The sequence below is a fragment of the Eretmochelys imbricata genome, chromosome 10 (assembly GCF_965152235.1).
Source record: "Eretmochelys imbricata isolate rEreImb1 chromosome 10, rEreImb1.hap1, whole genome shotgun sequence".
Taxonomy (NCBI): Eukaryota; Metazoa; Chordata; order Testudines; family Cheloniidae; genus Eretmochelys; species Eretmochelys imbricata.
This window is the reverse complement of record NC_135581.1, coordinates 57,756,293-57,778,088: the sequence shown is the minus strand read 5'-3', so window position 1 is coordinate 57,778,088 and position 21,796 is coordinate 57,756,293. Positions and strand designations below refer to the sequence as shown.

At 41.6% G+C, this 21,796-nt stretch overlaps 1 protein-coding gene across 2 annotated transcripts; it reads left to right on the top strand.

The window, feature by feature from the left end:
• The first annotated feature begins 6,748 nt into the window (after positions 1-6,748).
• On the top strand, positions 6,749-21,405 carry LOC144271629 (uncharacterized). Of its 2 annotated transcripts, XM_077829093.1 has the most exons (8): positions 6,749-6,831; positions 10,291-10,644; positions 13,123-13,545; positions 16,483-16,587; positions 16,674-16,698; positions 16,807-16,841; positions 17,974-18,160; positions 21,004-21,405. In XM_077829093.1, the coding sequence occupies exons 1-7, from the start codon at positions 6,789-6,791 to the stop codon at positions 18,150-18,152; spliced, it is 1,164 nt and encodes a 387-aa protein (XP_077685219.1). In that variant the 5' UTR covers positions 6,749-6,788; the 3' UTR covers positions 18,153-18,160; positions 21,004-21,405. The 2 variants fall into 2 exon arrangements, with proteins under 2 accessions (XP_077685219.1, XP_077685218.1); XM_077829092.1 differs by lacking the exon at positions 21,004-21,405 and having other exon boundaries at positions 17,974-19,790.
• Positions 21,406-21,796: the final 391 nt, after the last annotated feature.

The window sequence follows — 21,796 nt, the reverse complement described above, 5'->3', positions numbered from 1 at the left end:
GGAGAGTCAAGATCATGACTGATCACAAGATTTATTCAGAGAGAAGAGCATTTATGTGTCTAAATAGGCTATAACCTCATTCCAATTTGTAATTAAGTGCATGTACCAAATAACATGCTTCTGTTCCACAGGTGTGTATGTTTACTGTAAGCGGTAAATGCAAGCTTTTAATAGCTAAGCTGATAAATAGTTTTTAGGGGGCAAAGCCCTAGCTCACCACTGTTTTACTCCAGTTGATTTCGGTGGAGTTACAGCTGTTTAAAAGTGGAGTAACACATTGGTGAATGTGATGCCAGATTTGTTAAAGGAACCTCAGTGCTGCCTCCACTTTTGTGGGTTTTGAAATATTAGCACTTGTACCCACAGTTAATTGCTCTGTTTAAAAGTCAAGCCTTAACAGGTCAATATCACTTTGCAGTTCACCACTTTGCCAGATCTTTCTCCCATTGAAGTCACTGGAAATGTTCCCATTAACTTCACTGGGAGCAGAACTGGCTTCTAATAGACCAGTTTTAAAAATCCAAATACCATCAGAGAATGATGCCTTTGCTTCATTAAAAAAAATATTGTGTGTGCGCACATGCGTGTTAACTATATAGTATTATATTTTGTAGTTGTAGGCTAAGAATAATCCATTTGAGGAACACGAGCAACTTAACATGTCGTCGTTTGAAGTCCTTAGGTATTGTGAACTTTCTAATTAATATCCAGGTAGACCTGAGATGGGGTGAAGGATAACGTATACAGTATTTTATTGTAAGTTTTAATATCAGTTGTGTTCTTGTGCATTGTTTCATTATGTCAGTGTAAACTTTGAGGGTTTTGCTGTCAGTGGAGAAAGTGATAATTCAAATAATTCTGGAGAACACGATGTAAAAATAAGATGCATTTTGATGTATCTTAAAATGTTTTATGATCTACTAGAAATTTGTATTGCTGATGTAAGACAACTGACTCTTCAGATTTAATTTATTTAAGTAGGTTTTAATAATTTAGCATGGATAAGTAGATTTGAATTAGTATTGTATTTACAAAATTTCCAAAGAATATTTTAATCTCTTAATGTACTTTATATTACACTGGTGCTTATTTCAATTTCCATAATAGATTACACAATGAAAATTAGCACCAACACTGTGTAGTAATCTAGATGGGAAAACATTCAGGGCCTAATCCTGCTCCCATTGTCGTCAAGTGGTGCAGGATCAAGCCATCACTCAGAATACATGGCCTGATCCAAAATCCATTGAAGTCAATAGGAGTCTGCAATGGCTTCAGTAGGCTTTTGCCCAGGCCCATATTGCCAAATGCTGGTGCCATTGAACTGTCAGTGGCAAACTCCCAATGACTTTGATGGGCCAAAGGTGTGGAACAAATAGTACAACAGTTAAGGCCCCAATCCTACAAGGTCTTAAAACTCATTGATTTCAGTAGGACAATGCACAGTGTGTAACATTAAGCAAATGCACAAGTCTTTGCTGGATCAAGGGCTAAAGTAGCATTTGCTGCCAATATAGCCAAAAGTGTGTTTAACATATTATAGAACTTACCTTAAAACTTTACAACTTTGATTTCCAATGCTCTCTAATGGCAAAAAAGACTCTTTTCGTCCCACTTTGTGTCACCCAGTTGGCCACCTGCTGTGAAATATAATTAAAATAGTAGCTAGAGATAAGATTCCTGTTCACTGGAAGGAGATGGTTAAAACATTTACAGGTATTTCTTAAAAGTTGTTTTTAAAATTCCTTTTCTTGATGTCTGTATACCTATCTAGTCAATATTTAGCCATGTGCGGTGGAGAAGAAATCATTGGCCTTATGTAACCCTCTTCCCCCCAGCCTCTCTGCAGAAGGTATTTTTCTCCTACAATAGAAAATCTGTAACAAAGTGAATCTTACAGGAAATGAACAAGCATACAGTAAGTCAGAGAAACAATTTATATATGATTTTAATAAAAATGTTTCTCTTGTAAAACCTTGTGTGATCCAGCCCATATATAAAACAACACAGGAAATGCTAGCTGATTACTCGGTTTTTGCTTTTGAAAACAGTTTTTTCCCTAAAGGTGAATAAAGGGACATTATCAGGTCAAAAATGATCTCTTTCTAAAATAATATCCATATCCAGGTTACTAAATAACAGCATTACACCAGTGTCTCCAAACTTCAGGGGTAGGTGCCAGGCAGATATGAGTGAGAGAACAAGAGCCCTGTGGGCAGAGAGAGAAAGCTACCTGACCTGGATCTACATTGCTCTCTGCAAACATGCAGGTAAAACTCCCTCGCTCTCACCTTTCCTTCTCTCTTCTATGGTGGCCCATACGGCAACACATTCTGGCAGCAGCAGATGTGTACAGGGTTACAGGTTCAGATGGTAGTCCACTGATCCATGTTTCTCCTGCCTGCTGCTGTGAAACTCAACTCACATAACACATGTGCAGTTCAGTCTCACAAGACCGCTAACGGATATCCTTTTCAAGCCCCAAGATGTGGTCCATGGTTAGTGTGGGAGTGGAGAGGAAGAGCCTGCAGGGATGTGCAGCAAAAAAGAGAAAGCAAAAGGGGGAAAAACCAAGACTGGGAGCAGGGGGAAGGAACTGGCTGAAAGGATAGCAGAGAAGGAGACAATGGCCATAAGTAAGGACATACAATGGCAACAGTTTTGGGGCATGGTGGGAGGACTCATGGAAGGGGACCTGCTGAAGCATCACAACAGGGGTTTGAACAAAATAAAGCTGGGAGCTACGGGGTTGGATTACTAACACAGAGAAAAATGTACACACCTAATTTACTTGTCATCATTTATACTCCTTGTTCTCTGTATTTCACGCTGCTTGAACAAGAGAAATAGAGGAGTTGTTTTCGCTTTTTCTCCAGTCAGTTTCCCTTTCTGGTTCTCCTGCACAAGCAGGTGCTGGGCGGCTTGTTTGCAAACTCTGCAGTGGAATATTAATCCTTTCAAAATAATGTTTGAGATTGTCAAAGCAGTGTATTTGGGATGCACATCTTGTGTTCATTTCAACTGAAGATGTGTGGTGAAATCCACTTCTCTGAAATCTCAACAACCTGTCTCCTTTGAAATAAACACACAGACACAGGGATATTTCTAAAAGCTTGCTTTTGCAAAACTAAAATTTGCTTCTAAATTGACTTTACTAAGTCTCTGTAAAACCAAGAGGAAGAGTCTTCAGTCGTTATACAATGGAGCGGCCCCTTCTGGTTTTTAGTGTCATGCTGCCATCATGTGGTCTCTTCATTTTGCTCAATGGGGGGGGCATCCCTTTCTGTAGCTGTAGAGAGGTTCTGACAGTTGAAATAGTGTGGTTTCTCTAGTGAGTGAAGGTTTTAGGAGGCAGGGACTATTCCTTCTGTATGGCACAAAACCCCTTCAGGGTTTTTGGAGTTAGGAATGGAACAGGCAGTGGGATGGGTTAGGGTTGAACTGGAGGGTTTCCAGAGCGTAGTTTCCACAGTGGCTCAACTCTATGACCTTCCAAGGAAGATTCCTCCCCAGCTTTCCCTCTGCCATGGATCTCCCCAGCAACCAGCTTGAGTATCTTAGGCTGGAAAATGGGTTTGCCTCATAGAGCTTGATCCTGGTCCTACAGAAATCAGTACAGTTTTGACTGAGTTAACCTAAATTAGGACTTCAGGATTTGGCTTTTAATGTGAGGATTAATGGGTGCAGAGGGCATACATGAGGCCTTCTGCACTGGGGTGAGTGACACAGTTAGTGAATTGAAAAGCCCATGGGATTATTAAACAGATTTTTTTTTCTGGCCACTAATTTTGCATGAATGGGGAGAGTTTGGAAAAGAGGAAACTGGCATTTCTTAAGACTATTTGAGCTGCAAAATCCAGAATACTTTTTACGCATAAAGAGAGTGAGCAGCAGGCCTCGGAGAGAACTAAATCCTGATGATGTTGACTTCAGATACCAGTGTAGGGATTTGAGGTATGAGTAGGCCCATCGTTATGTCCCCTGAAGGAAGCTCACAGGCTTTAGAAGAGCATTCAGAGCAGGTGAATTCGGGGGAGAGATTAGGTGGAAGTATACTTACCATTTCACGGCCTGTAGGAACCAGATATTTTCTAACTTTGGAAATAGTTTGGTCCAGAATAAGCTGAGGGATGGACAAAGGTTGGGAGGTGGGAGTTTTTTGTAACTTTTTCCAAACTGGTTTACCCTTCCTTCCTGATGAATTTACAGAAACACCAATGATGGCCATGACCACAAATGTTCTCCCTTAGGAGTGGCCCTTTTTAATATGTTTGAGTTTGTGTTTCATGCTGCTATGATGGCTTATGGCAGTACAGGGAGGCTTTCGTAGCCCTAAGAGGGCTTCTGGCCGTACGGGGAGGTTCTCATAGTGCTACAATGGCTTCTGGTGGTATGGGGAGGCTTTCATAGCACTACGATGGCTTGTGGTGGTCTAGGGAGGCTTTCATAGTGCTACGATGGCTTGTGGCAGAAGGGGAAGGCTAACATAGCACTATGATGGCTTCTGGAAATATGGGAGGCTTTCACAGTGCTGTGATGGCTTCTGGTGGTACAGGGCGGTTTTCCTATCACTGTGATGGCCTGTGGGGGTCTGGGGAAGCTTCCATAGCACTATGATGGCTTCTGGCAGTACGGGGAGGTTTTCATAGCACTACAGGACTTCCGGCAGCATGGGGACGCTTTGTTACCCAAAACTTTAGACGCTAATTAAATTACCTAAAGGTTGTCTAATTTTTAGAAAAGGGATAAACAAGATTGTGGCTTGCCCTAAAGGAATTTCCATAGTGTTACCATAGTGTGTGTCTCTGACCCACAGAGGGCTCCGCAGAGTAAGCTAGTCTTGCTGACTTCTGAAAGGATAGGGATACAGCCTTCCGCTCAAGGATGGACACACAAGCAGTAACTCTTCGAAAACAAAATAATTATTTATTTAAAGGAAATAAGTGGTTACAATGTAGTAAATGAAGCAAGAAAGGATACATAGAGCATAGCAAAATGCAATAGAATTACATTAAAGACTTAAAGCAGTGCAATAAAATAAAAGACACAGATTACATAGGATATCTTAACACATACAGGAAATACAGTGGTTTCAATGTAACAAGCATATAGAGGTCCTGTATCCATAAAGGCTTTTAATCTTAATGATATAATTTAACCTCAGACTTAACACAATGCAGTATACGCAGCCCCTATATACACATATGAGAACCCATTACTGCATTCACAGATATAAAACATTTACTTAACATCAACATGAATACTTAACACTTGATATTGAAATTTTAACATTTAACACCTGACATTTAACATCCCATGAGGGGTGATCAGCCAGTTGCGGGATGGGTAGTGGAGATCTCCTTGAAGAAGCAGGCATCTAGATTTATTCACAGACAAACCCATACACTCTTAAATAATAGATAAAAAAAGAAGATCAGACTTACACTCCTTATTTAAATTTTCCTCCGATTCGTCTATTGGTCCTTCCGTCCGGTCTGATCCCCGGAGTGTGGCTGCCATAGCTGCACTGTTGCTCTTCTGCCGCGGATGCAGTGGTGGTTACTGCTCTTCTGTTGCTGCTGACAAGGTAGCTGCTCGTTGCCAAGCCAACCTCGGAATTCTGCTGCTGCTGCTTTTTCAGGTAGCTGCTTTCCAGGATGTTCCAGTCTTCTTTTCAAGCAGCTTCCATTCTTCAGCTTCAGCCTGCTGCTTCTTGGCTGCTTCTTGAGGCTTCAATCTCCAAAAAAACCCCATGTCTAAGACAACCCCCAACAGAACTCCAGGGGACCTTGTCAAGACTTCCCAGCCATCCCTACTGCCCAGACAAGCTGTCATACTCACTGACAGTGGATTAGGGAACTACCCGTGATGTCATCCTACCCTCAGCACAACTTGGTCAGACTGTGGTTTTTCTAGCTCCTCCGAAGAGCTAGCATTTCTGAAGACAAGACAAACAGATTTTTGATTAGAAAAGTTCATTCCATTTATTGGAGGGGAATAAAGTCATGTTACTTCTCACAAACTGGTGGTATCACTTTGCCCCTTAAATGTGAAAGGACCAATGCAGCAGTTTGTGCAAAATAAGCTGGAGTGGCATAGACCACCTGTTCACAGGCCCTGCTCACCTTCTCTTCTGATTTTCACACCCAGTACCCTTGTGGAAGTAGTGGAGGCTTATGAAGGAGTCTTTCTTCCCTCACGTGGTCTCTGTTCCCCAAATGGTGTTTTCTGTCTGGATGTCTTCCTTTGGGGCATGGAAGAGAACCAGCTAGTGACTCAGTGACTGCTGCATCTTTGACCCAGATACCTTATGGGGCTGCTTTTCAGACAATGGCTCAGGCCCAAAAGAATCCCTGATAAGTGGGAGGCTAAAATAGCTTCCATTTCACTAGACATTTTCCCACTGAGTGAGGACTACACTATCCTGTTACACTGCAGGAGTTACACAACTGATATGGGCAGGGGATAGCAAATTACTGTGGGCACCTAGGACTGTCTTTTCTAGGGAAGACTTTCTCCTACTGCCTAAGAGCCTCTAGTCTTTGGACTTTATTTCCCAAGGTATAAATTACCTCTGTCATCACTGAATGACAGTAGGCTTGTTTGTGATGGCAGTGTCTCAGACTCTAAAATAAACAGCATATCTTGCAGTTGGGCAGTTATCTGTTTCCTGTTTCTTTTGCTTGTGCTCACTGAACTTCCGTTTTCCTCTTTCTTCACAAGAAATTTTTTAGAATTAGTGACAAAACCAAGAAGAGGAAATTTTTGCAACCCTTCCTCCCAGAAGAATGTATTTTTTGGTAATCCTGGTTTTTCTAGGACAAATTACTGGTATGTTTCCTATTAAGAAAAAAATTGCTTATTTCTATGCATATCTCACTTTCTTAATTCTTAAGAATATTTTGTGTCAAGTTCATTTTCTGGGATGTTTAATCTAAACATGTACTGAAGTATAGCATAAATATGAAATTAAAGAATTAGAGTTGGTTTAAGTTTGGTTAAGAATATATTGTGTTATAAAGAAAGGCACTGACTAGCAAGTAGAACATAAGGAAATAATAAGGCCTGAAGGAATGGAGTAGGGAGGATGCCTTTGACAGGGTTGACTACAGATGATTTTAAATAAGGCAAAGAGAATCTGTTTTAAAAGGAGCCAGCCTGGACCTTTCCACCCCACATACCAGTATGATCTTAAAAGTAAAGCCTGTGTGAACTCAAGTGAAATGAAAAAGTGGTTGGACAGTAGGGGGGAGAAGAAAAGATAAGGAGCAAAGATCTTGGGAGAAAGCAGATTGTAAATCTTATCTGGATCAAAACTGAAAATAAGGGTGAACTGTCTCAAATTAGCCATTAGCTAATGTGATAACTGGCTATGGCATCATTTGTTTTTTGAAGGGTATAAAAAGAGTTATGAATTTGAGGTTTCTTTTATGCTTGTGCACACCAGGACTAGATGGTTTTCCTTAGGTCTGGCCTATTTGAAAGTATACTGATCGCATGGTTATGAATACTTTGTTACTGTATTGGGTGTAGTGACTGTTTATTTTAAGGCTGACAGGCATGTTTAGAGGCAGGTTAAAATACTATTTGGCCTTTGGATTTGATAAAGGAATGTATGGTTAAATTAGTGTCTGGTGGTCTCCCATATTAATTATTTCTAATATTATAAATAATTCAAGGAGTATTCCTGATTGCAAGCTATATTTACTGACTTTAAAAACGTTTTAAAATGTTATTTTCTCAACCAATAAATGGACTAGGGAGTTGGGAGAGGCATTAGAGATGTCTAGAAAGTGCATTTGTGTGAAATACAGAGGGGGAGGGTTACGGGAATGTTTCAAAAGTGCTTCAAATGTTTCAAATGTAGCTGGTGGCAAAATTAACTGGCAGTGGGGAGTTTTTACTGGTGTAGTATTTCATAGAATATTGCACTAAGCAAAACTGAGTCACTTGTTAGGGAAGCGATTTTCTCTATATTTGGGGCCAGATCTTGCCTCCCTTACTCACAAGGAGTAGCACCTTACTTGCTATTCCCAGGAATAAGGGTCCCTGAGGCCCTCAGTGAGCTCTCACAGTGCTAACATATTACACGTCACCAATTTCCATTTTGCTAAGGAAATTTTCAAAGAGATAGTTAGAAATTGCATTCAGCTCTCTATTTATTTATTTATTTTATTTAATTGAATATGGGCTCAAACCTGCTACTAGTGAAATTAAAGAGTCCCATAGACTTCCAAGGGAGCAGGACTGGGTCTTAAAAATGTACACAGAAGTTCTGAATGTGAATGTGACCTAGTGGTTCCTTTTTGTACCCAAAAATAAAAAAAAAAAATTCCCCCCAGCTGTATGTGCATAACTTAGCTTCAAACACAGCTGATCAGGAGAAAAGAGATATATTAACTGTCCACCTCTAATTTTGCTTTTGAAAGTATACATGGGATATATTATGTATCATGTGTACACAGCTGATAGTAAAACCGTGTAATGTTTCTAGTCAGAACCAGTTTTGTAGATTGTCCTGAAATGGAGGTAGAATCATCAAAGCAAACCGTTCTGGTCTTGTCCCTTAACAGTTCTCAAGTGATTGCACACATGTGGCTGTCTTGAGCCATTGTTCTCTTCTTATTGAGTACATTTCCTAACAGCGCCCTTATTAAGCTAAATGAATACTTTCATACAATAAACACCCCAATAACCAGTTCAAGATACAGCATCAATAAAATATCATAGCGCAGGATCAAATCAGTCATACCCCGATTGGCTAAATCTACCCCAAAAGATCCAAACAGAAGCTATGTTAAGTAATTTTCTTAGGTCTTTGTGGCAAGGACTCTCCTATGAAAGGGAACTGCTTTATAAGGGGGAAAAAGTCCCATTGGGGCACCATCCTGTTGTGGGAGGCAGAGAATAGGACCTGAAAAGTCCATCTGCCCTTCACTCTGTTCAGAAAGAGCACAATAGAACAGGTTGGAAGGCTCATGGTCTATTGAAGGCAGAGTCTGTCACAGGGTCTGCTCATGGCTGAAGGATGCTGGGGGGACAGAGGAATGCAGGGCCTGTTGGGGCTTTTGTAGTTTGGACAAGTATTGACACTTCTAGATTCCATGGCTGGCAAAACGTCCTCAACTTTGCTGGTCAAAATTTGACAAAATTCAAAATCTGATAAAATTTTACATCAAAATTTTGAATTTCAATGGATACACTGGAAATAAAATGTCATGAATATTTTCACAAAATACTAATCAAACCATGACATTTCAATGAAAAAAAGTGGAATATATTTCCCTATCTTTCAACCAGCTCTGGTACTAAACCCCAATTTATTCAGTACTGTATTTAAAAAGCTGTGAAAATAGAAAAGCTAAAATGTTTTGTCTATTTACTTACCATCATCTATGCTTATATTAATAGTTCTAAGTATGCTTAATTTTTTTGCAGCAGACCAGCTGGAGGAGCTCATACACTGTTTTTTGTTGCATTTCACCAAAATGGCTATATTTTATTATAACTCTAAAATTTAGGAAAGAGGATTGGAGGCATAATGTGATGACAGTGTCTCTTAGACACATGACTCTTAAAGCCTTTGTAATTCACATGTAGGCCCCAATTCTGTAATCAGTAATGGCATGTGAGTAACTTTATGCATGCGAATAGTCCCATTGAATTTTGGAACTGTTCATGTGCACAAACGTTCTCAGGATCAGGGACTTAATCTTTATGTAGTTTACTAAAAATTAACTACCAAGGGCCGGATTTTCTAAGTTAAAACTGCAGTTTTGTGCCATGGCTGCTTGTGATTGGCCATTGGCCAAGGGAATTAATAAATATGGCAATCATTAGTACAAAAATACATATTTGTACCCTCTTTTTTTCTTCTTTTGAACTCTCTTTGGTGTCATTCTCATGGTCAGAAATGGCCAAAAAACACCCTTTAAAACAAAGCCAATGTCAAGTCTTAAACTATGTAATTTGATCTGCATTTACTATGATCTGTGCAATATTCTTCTCATTCCCCAAGGTCCAAGTATAAAATTCCAGATCTGTGTTCTTAGTGCTAGATCCTACAAAGTTCTGTGGGTGTCATAGGAAGTACTCAGAGCACTGAGCTTCTGCTAATGGCAAAGGGAGGATGTTGAGCATGACCCACGAGGAACACAGCAGCATCCCAGAAGCACACAAGCTCACAGGATTGGGCCCTTAATGATGCTTATAATACTGTAAAGAAAGTGCTGCAGGTTATTTGTAAAATAATTTCTGAATCATTTTGTATCATTTACATATTTTTAACAGGTGAGACTTTCTTTCATCATTATGAAAACGGAAATTTCACACTTATATGCAATGAAACAGTGGCTAATGGGAAGAAGGAAACAGTTTGGTACAAAACTGGAGAAACTCTGGAACAATTCAAAGAAATCAACTGCAGTAATCAATGGGCAGAAGAAATGAACAGCCCAAAAAAAGGCTGTGGTAACACAAAGTGTACAAACCAATTACCAAATTCTGCTTCCAAAGGTGGTGGGGTATTTGCATGTGAACAATTTACAAATACTGGCACATCACAGACTTGCCCACTTTTTACCAATGTGACTCACTGCAGACATTATAACTTTTTTATTGTGGTGATAATAAACATGACTGCAGGTGAGTGCATTTCTTGGGGGGGGATGGAGGAGGGAAGGGTTTATTTTTAATCTATACATTCTAGAGCTGAGAGGTCAGAAAGGGAGTTTAAAAGGAGCTTATTTAGAGAATTCAGGACTGAGGACCAGATTCTGCCCCTTTTACTTAGAGTGAATAATACAATTCCCCACCAGTGTTCCCTTGATTTAAATAAGGAACACCTATGGAGGAGGTGTTATGAGTGAGGGTGACTGAATTTGGCTTTGAATGAATTAGGCATTTGAACTAGGCTGAGTAAAGTAGTGAACAAAAGTGGAAATTGTTAAAAAAGAAAATAAATTAAAACAAATATCTGGCGAGTGGTCATTGAAAATCCGCACTTTTTGCCATACTAAGTCTACTTACCCTGTTGTTTAGATGCATTCCAACTCAAAGGCCTACTCATGATGTCTTTATTCAGTTTTTGCTCAGCCCTTTTTTGGGTAAATCCCCACCGATTTTAGCGGAATAAGTTGCTCTTCACTTTCCCTTAGAAACACACTTTTTGTAGTGAATCTGGTACAGTTTATCTGCCACCTTTCTACTTTAAAATTGGTAGGGGAAGGGATCCTTGTACATGGAAGGCCGTGGGACTACACTGATTCATGCAAGCTGAGGATCTGGCTCACAAATTATAAAACATTAATACCCAGGTTTCTGCCTTGCTCTTTGAATTTCTGCCCCTAGAGTGAGATTCTCAACCGTGCTCTGGCTGGGTAAACTGGCTAAAGGGTCTCTAAAATGAGCATCTGGTCTGGGTAGAATTCCCCCTTGGCACAGAAACTGAGGAAGACAGCAGCAGACTGTCCTTTTTAGCAACACTCTTGCAACTCCTGACATAGCAGGTATGGGCTTGGGTGCAGGCTGCAGAATGCAGCACTGCTTAAATTCAGGGCAGTTGTTCCTCAGGGCTGCCTAAATTGTACTGGGGGCTGCTTAAAGTCACCTTAGCCCCCTTCTGCTTGGGTTGTGAATTTTGTTCTGTGTGTCTAGAGGCACAGCACAGAATCTTACCTCTAGTGTTTTAAGCTTTCAATTGATTGTACTCACAAAATTGGTTTTGTTCCTATTTGTGCAGAGAAGGCACCTAAGAACCAAATTTGTGTATGCAAATATTTGTTGAGCACCCATAACAGGTATATGCTAAATATTGTGTCTGCAATTTGGAGCCTGGTCTGAGGATAATTGAAAATTTTACCTTGTAAACGCTGCAGAATCTCACTCTACAGGCCATTGTAGTTTTTAAATATGTTCATATTAAAAACCACTGTTCTCTGAATGTCCTGTTTAATATTTAATCTTTAATAGCTGTTTCACAATTTCACATTTTTTTCAGCTATTTGTCTAATAATGTATCTTGTGATACTATCAGCACTTAGGCCAGGGAAGACGCTGAACCAGGCAGCAGAAATGACAATGTATGTTTATTGCAGCTTGAGAATGTGGTTTCCCAGATGTTATCATAAAATTATAGATGTGTAGGACTGAAGGGCCCTCAATAGAGCATCTAGTTCAGTCCCCTGCTCTCCAGGCACGATTAAGTAATAACTAGACTATTCCTGACAGGTGTTTGTCTAGCCTGTTCTTAAAAACCTCCAATGATGGAGATACCACAACCTCCCTTGGCAATTTGTTCCAGTGCTGAACTACCCAGACAATTAAGAAGTTTTTCCTAATGTCCAACCTAAACCACCCTTGCTTTTTGTGTTATCCTCAGAGGTTAAGGAGAAAAACTTTTCAGCCTCCTCCTTGTAATAACCTTTTATGTACTTGAAAACAGTTATGTCCCCTCTTAATCTTCTCTTCTTCAGAATAAACAAACCCAATTTTTTCAATCTTCCCTCACAGATCATGTTTTCTAGACCTTTAATCATTTTGTTGCTCTTCTCTGGACTTTCTCCAATTTGTCCATATCTTTCCTGAAATGTGGCACCCAGAACTGGACACAATATTTCAGTTGAGGCCTTATCAGTGCAGAGTAGAGTGGAAGAATTACTTCATGTGTTCCTAAGTCCCAGAGGTTTTCTCAGTGAAACTGGACATATATCTGTAGGAGGAGTAGCATAGTTAGTATCTCTAAGAAGATGCCCCACTTTTTTGGTGCCAGTAGACAGCTGGTCCAGCCGATGAATTATTATTTTGATAACCACCGATGGACTGAACATGCTGATAACCTTCTGTGCGAAGCTGAGCACCTTCATCTTCAGTGGAATGGGCGGGTACTGGCAACTTTGCAGAAGGTACTCAGACCTCACAGGATTGGGCCCCAAATGGCTATTTAAAATAGCTGATTTCTAGCCATAGTACAGTAGGTATTTGCGCCTGGTAATGTAAAAATGCCCTGTAAAGTGTTCATTAAAATAAAATACCCCCCCCCCCTTTTCAAAGACAAAGCATGTTATAACAGGTTGCAGTGCATGTTTATCACATCTTCTGTGTTTGTTTCATTCTGTATTGCAGATAACGAGAGTTTTGAGAGCATTCATGCAAAATCACACAATAATCGTTCAGCAGAAGAAGAAAGTAACATCACTCTGTCTTGTGAATTTAAAATGAAGCACTCAGGACAACCATTTGTTATATATTGGATCAAATATACAGAAACAAGCAAATGCCTGTCTTCTGTTCAGACGGAGCAAGTTACTTCTAATTTCTCGTATAATACACTTTGCTGTATTGATGAGATGATCAAAGGGCGACTATTGCACAATACAAGCTTAGATACAACCAAGTTACGTGTAGTCCATAATATTTCCATCTTGAATGTTACTTACTCTGACCATGGAACTTATTTATGTGTTGTAAATGCCTGGTCAAATGGTAAACATGTGTGGAAGATTGCAAATAACCTTTCTATAGAAGTGAGGACTCAAGCCATTCCTTGTAAGTTAGAAGTTTTATAGTTGGGGTTGGTACCAAAGTTGCTTATAATTTTGCCAAACTTTTGCTATTTGGGATAAAATTTTCCATGCTGGGAAAACTTCAGCGAAAATGGTTCAGCCATTTTGAGAACAACCCATGGAAAAATGTGCTATTTTGCCCAAGTTTAAAATTCTGGTGACATTTTCTTTGAACAGATCTTTGGAATAGGGACTTGACATTTGGCAGGAGAGCAGCCTTCGTGTTAACAGTGTACCTTTTACCATTCCCATGAAAGTCTGCCTAAATTTGGCCAAGTTATAAGCCTCTAAAAATCGCAGTGCACAGATGCTCAGTAAAGACTTCTTAGATTTCAGCCACTAAATTCCCCAATGCTCCAGCCCAGTGCTGAGTGGGCTTTCCCTGCAATTGCAGGTCTGGGCTGCTGTGAGCTATGCAGTATCCAGTTCCAAGCAATTGAACTGAGACTGAACTTCTGTGCTGTCAGTGACATCCCTGCTGGGCCCAGGCTTCAATGGAGGAGAAGGAATGAAGAGATGATAGAAGCTAAACAGCCAGTTGGGGGAGGGTGTAAAGATCAGAGTGTGAGAAGGAGCTTGGTGGGGGAGACTGAATGCATGAGGCTAGTGGATGGGGCAGCAGAAGAAGGAAACTGGGACTGGGAGCTGGGGTGAGGGAGACTGGGACTGAGAGCTGGAGACAGAAATGTGTGTGTGGTCGGGGGAGAAGGACACTAGAAGCCAGTAGGTGGGGGAGACTGAGATCAGATAAGGAACTGGGAAGAGACTGGGATTGGCTGGGCAAAGTGCCTGGGACTGAGAAACAGTGAGATGGAGGAGGAGGAAAGGGGAGGGGCAGAGATCTGATGAGCCAGGATGTGTGTGTGTGGCGGTGGGGAGAAGTGGGAATGGCTGAGCAAAAAATAGTGGGCTAAGGAGCCGGGACGGGGTGGGGAAAGTGCTGCGATTAGACAAGGAGCCCAGAGAGGGAGAATGGGACTGGGAACCAGTGGGGATGGAGAAGATGAGTGCGGGAGGGGGAGACTGGAGGGAAGCATTGGGAAGAGAGACAGGTTGGATGAGAAGCTGGAAGAGGGAGGAAAAGGGAATTGCTTGGCAAAAAGGCTGGACCTGGGAGCGAAGGGGAGATTGGGACTGGGATTGGAAGTTTGGAGGGGGTGAGACAAGGAGACTGGGACTGGGATGAGAAGCCTGAGGACTGGTGACTGCAATTAGGGTAGGCAAGGAGAACAGGAATGGGATGGGGAAGAGACAGGACTGGGACAAGGACAGGTTTGAGAGGATGGGGCAAAAGGGGTCATGCTGGGAGGGGATTGGTCAGAAGAGTCCATGCCTGCTAGAGCCACCCCCTCCAGAGCCTGGCATGGAAGTCAAGATTCCTGAGTCTCACCATTCCTCTGCTGTTAGCAAATATCTGTGAAACTCACAGGAAAAGTGTCATGTCCCCCTCTAGCGCTGATCCACATGACAACCTACTACTACTGCTATCGGTGACAAAGTTAGCTTACGTGGCATAGGTCTTTGTGGTGGATCTAAATGTCCCAACCTGCCGATGACTCAGTGGGTATCAATATGATGTCAAATAATAGAATTTCTGTTTTTTCAGTTTGCTTTCGTAAGAAAGCAGTAAATTACCCCCTGCCCCCAACACATTAAAAGAGCATTAAGGTTGCAAAACCAAGCACTCCAAAGTTGGGAGATGCCAGTACTAAGGTTGCTGACTTGAGACCCTGGGATCTGATTTGCAGAAGTGCTGAGCACTAGCAGCTGCAGCTTCAGTCAGTGGGAGTGAACATATAAAGTGCCATAGAATGCTAAGTTCTATGAAATAGCAGGTCCTAGGTATCTCAAATGGGGGATGGAAAATTAGTGGATTTTTAGACCCTAATCTCTCTGACCACAGTTCCCCATTTGTCCAAAGGAGTTTACAGTCTAGGTTTCATTTTTTTAAATAACTTGGTTTGAGGGATTAATCTGATTAACTGTAGGAACAAATGACAGTATTTCAAGGTCTTACCACCGGCTTGTGCCAGCATAACACATAGCCAGAGATCATGAAATCTTAGCCCCATTAAAGCTAAAGTTAATGGCAAACATCCCATTGACTTCAATGGAGACAGGATGTCACCCCTAATTGCTATAGGGCAAAATCAAGGTTAGGTTGTACAGCAGTAAAGAGATGTAAGGCATACCATGGATTGCAGTGTGGGGAAGACAGAAGGCTCTGTGGAGCATCTACACTCACCCCGCCCCCGCCCCGGTCGCCTCTCCATAAGCAGGTGAATGAAAATGGGCAGGGAATGGAGAGATTCTTGGCTTTGCCTCCCCAACACGTTGGCTAGCTATACTAGACAGTGAACTGTAAGAAATACACTGCACCAGGTGTACACTAAGTGCAGGGGTGGGGGAAGACCTGGAGGCAGACTGTTTCTTTTTCAGGGCTCATGGCAAAACACAGTTGAGTCCAACATTTGTACCTGCAAATGCATGTGGACACAAAAATGGAGGACAGTTTTAAGCCCCTTTAAAAATGTGAACCTCAATATTTATGCTTTACAGTTGTGCTGCATTAACCCACTAAAATACTACAGTATTCTTCAGTAATGTCACAAGACACTGCAGTATTGCTACTGTAACATATTGTGTTGCATCATTACAGTAGAATATTGAAAAAGTTTCTCATAAGAAAACTTCATTTCTATAAGCTAATTTATCTGCTGTTTTTATTACCAATCCTAGCATGCTGTGTCCTGGAACCGTGCACATTAATGGGTTGCTGAATGTGTATTATCCACATAGTAGTTAAACATTTTTTGATCACTTGAAAAGCACTATCCGTATAATGGAGGTGATGGTAAAGTGTGTTTCTGACTATCTAGTTAAATTTTTCAAGATTAACTAACCCTGGTCCTCTCTTTAGCCTTTGCTTCCGTGCTGTTGTATGCCACCACTGGATTGATCGTAGGGATTATCATCATCAGTGGGATAGCATGGTTGATCTATAAAAAGAAAATCAAATCAAAAGGTAGGAAAAGTAAAATTAGTAAGTAAGATCTGCAGGAGTATTTTAACCGTTGAAACTTTACAGTGTGTTTTATTTATCTGTTACAGGAAAGCCATCTGCACAACTTCCCAGGTATGGCCTTGAATGGACATTAAAAATGATACTAATATTTCATTAGTTAAGTGTTTTTTTCCAACTGATAATGACTAAATAGATTCTTCCCTTATCTTCTTATTTTAGAGCTCAGGCTGCTCTTGAAATTCCAGGAGATGAATGTGAGCATTAAGTTTTTGATAAACCTTTTTGAAGTGATTGTCTACTTAGCATATTTTGAGAATTGTGTACTATAGATTTCTTAGAGCAGGGGTGGCCAACCTGAGCCTGAGAAGGAGCCAGAATTTACCAATGTACATTGCCAAAGAGCCACAGTATTACGTCAGCAGCCCCCATAAGCTCCCCGACCCTGCTCCCAGCGCCTCCCACCCACCAGCAGCCCTGCTGATCAGCGCCTCCCACTGTCTCCCCGCACCACAATCAGCTGTTTCGTGGCGTGCAGGAGGTTTGGGGGAGGGCAGGAGGAGCGAGGGCATGGCAGGCTCAGGGGTGGAGTGGGGGCAGGGCCTGTGGCAGAGCCAGGGGCTGAGCAGTGAGCACCTCCCGGCACACTGGAAAGTTGGCGCCCGTAGCTCCAGCCCCAGAGTCGGTGCCTATAGAAGGGCGCCGCATATTAACTTCTGAAGAGCCGCAGGTGGCTCCGGAGTCACAGTTTGGCCACCCCTGTCTTAGACTGTCTGGGCACAGTTTTACATTTTTAAACTTCAAATAATGCCAATGCTTTTTTTGACAAGTAACTTTTTGTTAATCAAATTAGTTTTGGTTAAGTAGACAGTTGTTCTTTAGGGAGGATGGTCTTGCAGTTAAGGCACTGGAATAGGATATGGGTCATCTGAGTTAAATTCTTGGCTCTCTCACATACATCCTGTCCCTATGACTTTGGGCAAGTTACAGAATCTCTCTATGCCTCAGTTTCTCCTCAGTAAAATGAATATAACAATGCTTCTTGCTCTCTCTGGGGTGCAAAGATAGAGTCATGTGTTCTCAGTGTTTGTGTGTTCTGACAGAATAGTGCTGGGTCCATAGAAGAATCTAGCAGCTGGGTGATTCTGAATCGTTTTCCTAGCTACTAGAGGTGGGGTACAGTAGACAGTAACCAACACAGGTCTTAATTCTGGGCTGAATAGAATGGAGTCAAATTCCATTATTTGGAGGTAGGAGAGAAGAATTTATTTAACATCCTTTTCAAAGGGAGATAGTTACTACTTTATTTAGTTGATTTATTTTAGTTGATGTTGTATTTTAATTCTGTGAGATTCATAAACTCTTTGATGCAGAGTACTTGTTTTACAGGTTCCCCGTACGCAATAAGCAGCAGCAAAGACTTACAAAGAAATGAAGTGTTGTATTCACTTGCAACAAGCCCATATGATGACCCAAATGCAGCCAACTGTACGGTGGATAACACTGCAGCATCTGGCAAGGGGTCAGGAGATGAAATACATACAGTGTATGCAGTGGTGCAACAATAGCTGTTCCTGTAAGTGACTTGTAAGAGGAAGTGTTATTTTTGATAAATGACATTGCAAATACTACCACCCAGATTAGTCACACTAGTATAACTAATAGGAGGCTATATGAGTACAGTAACTCCTCACTTAACATTGTAGTTATGTTCCTGAAAAATGTTACTTTAAGTGAAAAGATGTTAAGCAAATCCAATTTCTGCAGAAGAATTAATGTAAATGGGGGAGGGGATTAGGTTCCAGGGAATTTTTTTTTCACCAGACAAGAGACACTCACTCACTCACTCACTCTCTTCCCCCCCCCCCACAGTATAAGTTTTAAACAAACAATTTAATACTGTACACAGCAATGATGATTGTGAAGCTTGGTTGAGGTGGTGGAGTCAGAGGGTAGAAGGGGGCAGGATATTTCCTAAGGAATGCCTTAATGCTAAATGATGAACTAGCACTTGGCTGAGCCCTCACACTCTACAAGGGAGCACGAATGGAGGGAGAAGACACAGCATGGCAGAGAGAGACAGAGACACACACCGTGTGTGTGTGTGTGTGTGAGAGAGAGAGAGAGAGAGAGAGATGTGCACTGCCCCTTTAAGTATGCTGATCCCACTCTAAGTACACTGCCTTTTTAAGTAGATCAGCAAGTTGAGACAGTAGCTGCTGCCTGCAAGTTCCCTCCGTCCTGAGACTTGTTGTGTGTCCCCCCTGCTCTGTGGAGATGGGGTACAGGAGCGGGAAGCAGGAGCGGGGGAAGGGGGACACCCTGACATTAGCCCCCCTCTTCCCCCTCCCCTGCACAGCAAGCAGGAGGCTCCCAGGAGCAGCTCCAAGGCAGAGGGCTGGAGCAGCACATGGCAGTGTGGGGAGGGATACCTGAACTGCCCGGCAACTGATAGCCTGCTAGATGACTGCTGCACAGGGAACTTAGGGGAGCTAATAGGGAGGCTGCCAGCCCACCCTGGTTCCAAGCCCCGACTAGCTAGCTCCGACAGGCTGCTCTTTCTGCAAACAGTGGACAAAGCAGGCGGCTGCCAAATAACGTTATAAGGCAGCATTGCACATCTTTAAACGAGCATGTCATAAAAATAAAGGAAAGGGTAACCACCTTTCTGAATACAGTGCTGTAAAATCCCTCCTGGTCAGAGGCAAAATCCTTTCACTTGTAAAGGGTTAAGAAGCTAAGGTAACCTCGCTGGCACCTGACCCAAAATGATCAATGAGGGGACAAGATTCTTTCAAATCTGGAGGCGGGGGAACAAAGGGTTTGGTCTGTCTGTGTGATGCCTTTGCCGGGAACAGATCAGGATGCAAGTTTTCCAACTCCTGTAAAGTTAGTAAGTAATCTAGCTAGAAAATGCGTTAGGTTTTCTTTGTTTAATGGCTTGTAAAATTCACTGTGCTGAATGGAATGTATATTCCTGTTTTTGTGTCTTTTTGTAACTTAAGGATTTGCCTAGAGGGATTCTCTATGTTTCGAATCTGATTACCCTGTAAGGTATTTACCATCCTGATTTTACAGAGGTGATTCTTTTACCTTTTCTTTAATTAAAATTCTTCTTTTAAGAACCTGATTGATTTTTTTCATTGTTCTTAAGATCCAAAGGTTTGGGTCTGTGTTCACCTGTACTAATTGGTGAGGATTATTATCAAGCCTTCCCCAGGAAAGGGGGTGTAGGGCTTGGGGGGATATTTTGGAGGAAGACATCTCCAAGTGGTCTCTTTCCCTGTTCTTTGTTTAAAACGCTTGGTGGTGGCAGCATACTGTTCAAGGACAAGGCAAAGCTTGTACCTTGGGGAAGTTTTTAACCTAAGTTGGTAAGAATAAGCTTAGGGGGTCTTTCATGCAGGTCCTCACATCTGTACCCTAGAGCTCAGAGTGGGGAAGGAGCCTTGACAGAGCATGTTCTCTAATTGATCAGCAATGTAACAACGAAACAACATTTAACCAGGACAGTGTTAAGTAAGGAGCTACTGTATGCACTAATAATAGGAAATATGCTTCCAGTTGTATGAATCTGCTCAGGGGTCTGTTTCTCACTACAGCAGTATGGAACTTTAGTTATCTCCTGTATCTTCCCCTTTTTGCACTGTGTAAGCTGTAGATTCGGCATTTCAGATTTGTGTCAAAAGGAACAGGCTAATCAGGGAATTGTTCAGCTCGAGCAAACCTTAAATTGATCATATACATTGAACAGCTGTGACCTTTGAGCTAGTGCAAAACATGCAGGAGGGAGAAGGCACAAGGAGCAGTACATTGGTTTGCCATAACTGCAATCTCTGTGCTCTCCTGAGTGCAGGAACTGCTTCCTGGGACATAAGCTGCCCAAAAAGTGGAATAGAAGGTACAGGGAGATGGTATGGTCATGGCCCAACCCGCTCCACCCTACACTTTCCTTTGGGGATGCACGGCATCTGTTCTTGCCCAGCAATGCAGAGTAGTTCCAGGAGATGGTGGGTAAATTGCTTTCCTGTCACATATGGCTTTGAATACACATAGAAAGGCCTTTTATGGTTCATTTAAGGTCAGAATGCTCAAAGTTGTATTCTTGAGTATTGGTACCATTGTTTGGGCCTATATTTCTCTTGAGCACTAATTTGCCTTTGTAAAACAGCCACAAAATCCCCACTACTACTCCTTTTTTACAGTAAAATAAATAAATAAATAGAAATCACTTTGAGAGTAATGGGCCATAGTATCCTGTCACATGCAATTGCTTTGATATCAATGTAACTGCCACCTGAGAGGAAAATTAGTGAGAGATTGTTATTCAGAAGGTATAATGAATGCTGAAATATGACTTTCTCTAAAACCATATTTAAAAGTTCTCTACTGACCATGAAATTGTTTTTCTTTTAAAAGAGCTGGAGAATGGAAGTTGGTTTGAAAATGACTATCAACTTTTGGCTGATTTTCGGGGAAAAAACCCAGCATAGTAGCCTTGACTACCCAATTTTGACTATTCAGTGAGCTATCTCACAAAATATAATGGGGCAGATCCTCTGCTGATATAAATTCTCATAGCTCCGTTATGAAGCTATGACAGTTTGCACCAGATGATCATAAGAATTGTCACACTCAGACCATTGGTTCATTTAGTTCAGAATCCTGTCTCCAGCAGTGGCCTTCACCAGATGTGTCAGAAGTAGATGCAAGAATCCCCATAATGGACAGTTATGGCACAACTTGCTCACAGGGGAAGTTTCTTCTTAACACTTATCAGCTAGAGGTTGGCTATGCCCTGAAGCAAGAGTGTTTTATAGCCCTCATACATATTATGCTATCTAATGTAACGTTATCCTTCGTGTATCAAAACCTATATAAATGAATGATTGCTTTAGGAACAAAGATCTTTATTTTCCTCCAGTTTTACATTGGTGTAATTCTGTTGGCCCCACTGAAGATACTCCTGCTTTACATTGGTGTAAGTGAGCGGAGGATCAGGAGCTTTACTGGTAATCCACCTCCACGAAGGGACTAGCTCCGAGTGCTGGGAGCAGCCTGTTTACACGAGGGCTTTAAAGTGCTCTGACTTGCTGCGTACACCCCTGAGCCAGCAAATTAGAGCGCTATAAAATGTAAGTGTAGCCAAGCCCTGAGACACTCAGGTGTGATTACTAGAGCAGGCAGAATCAATTAAGGACACTATTAGCCC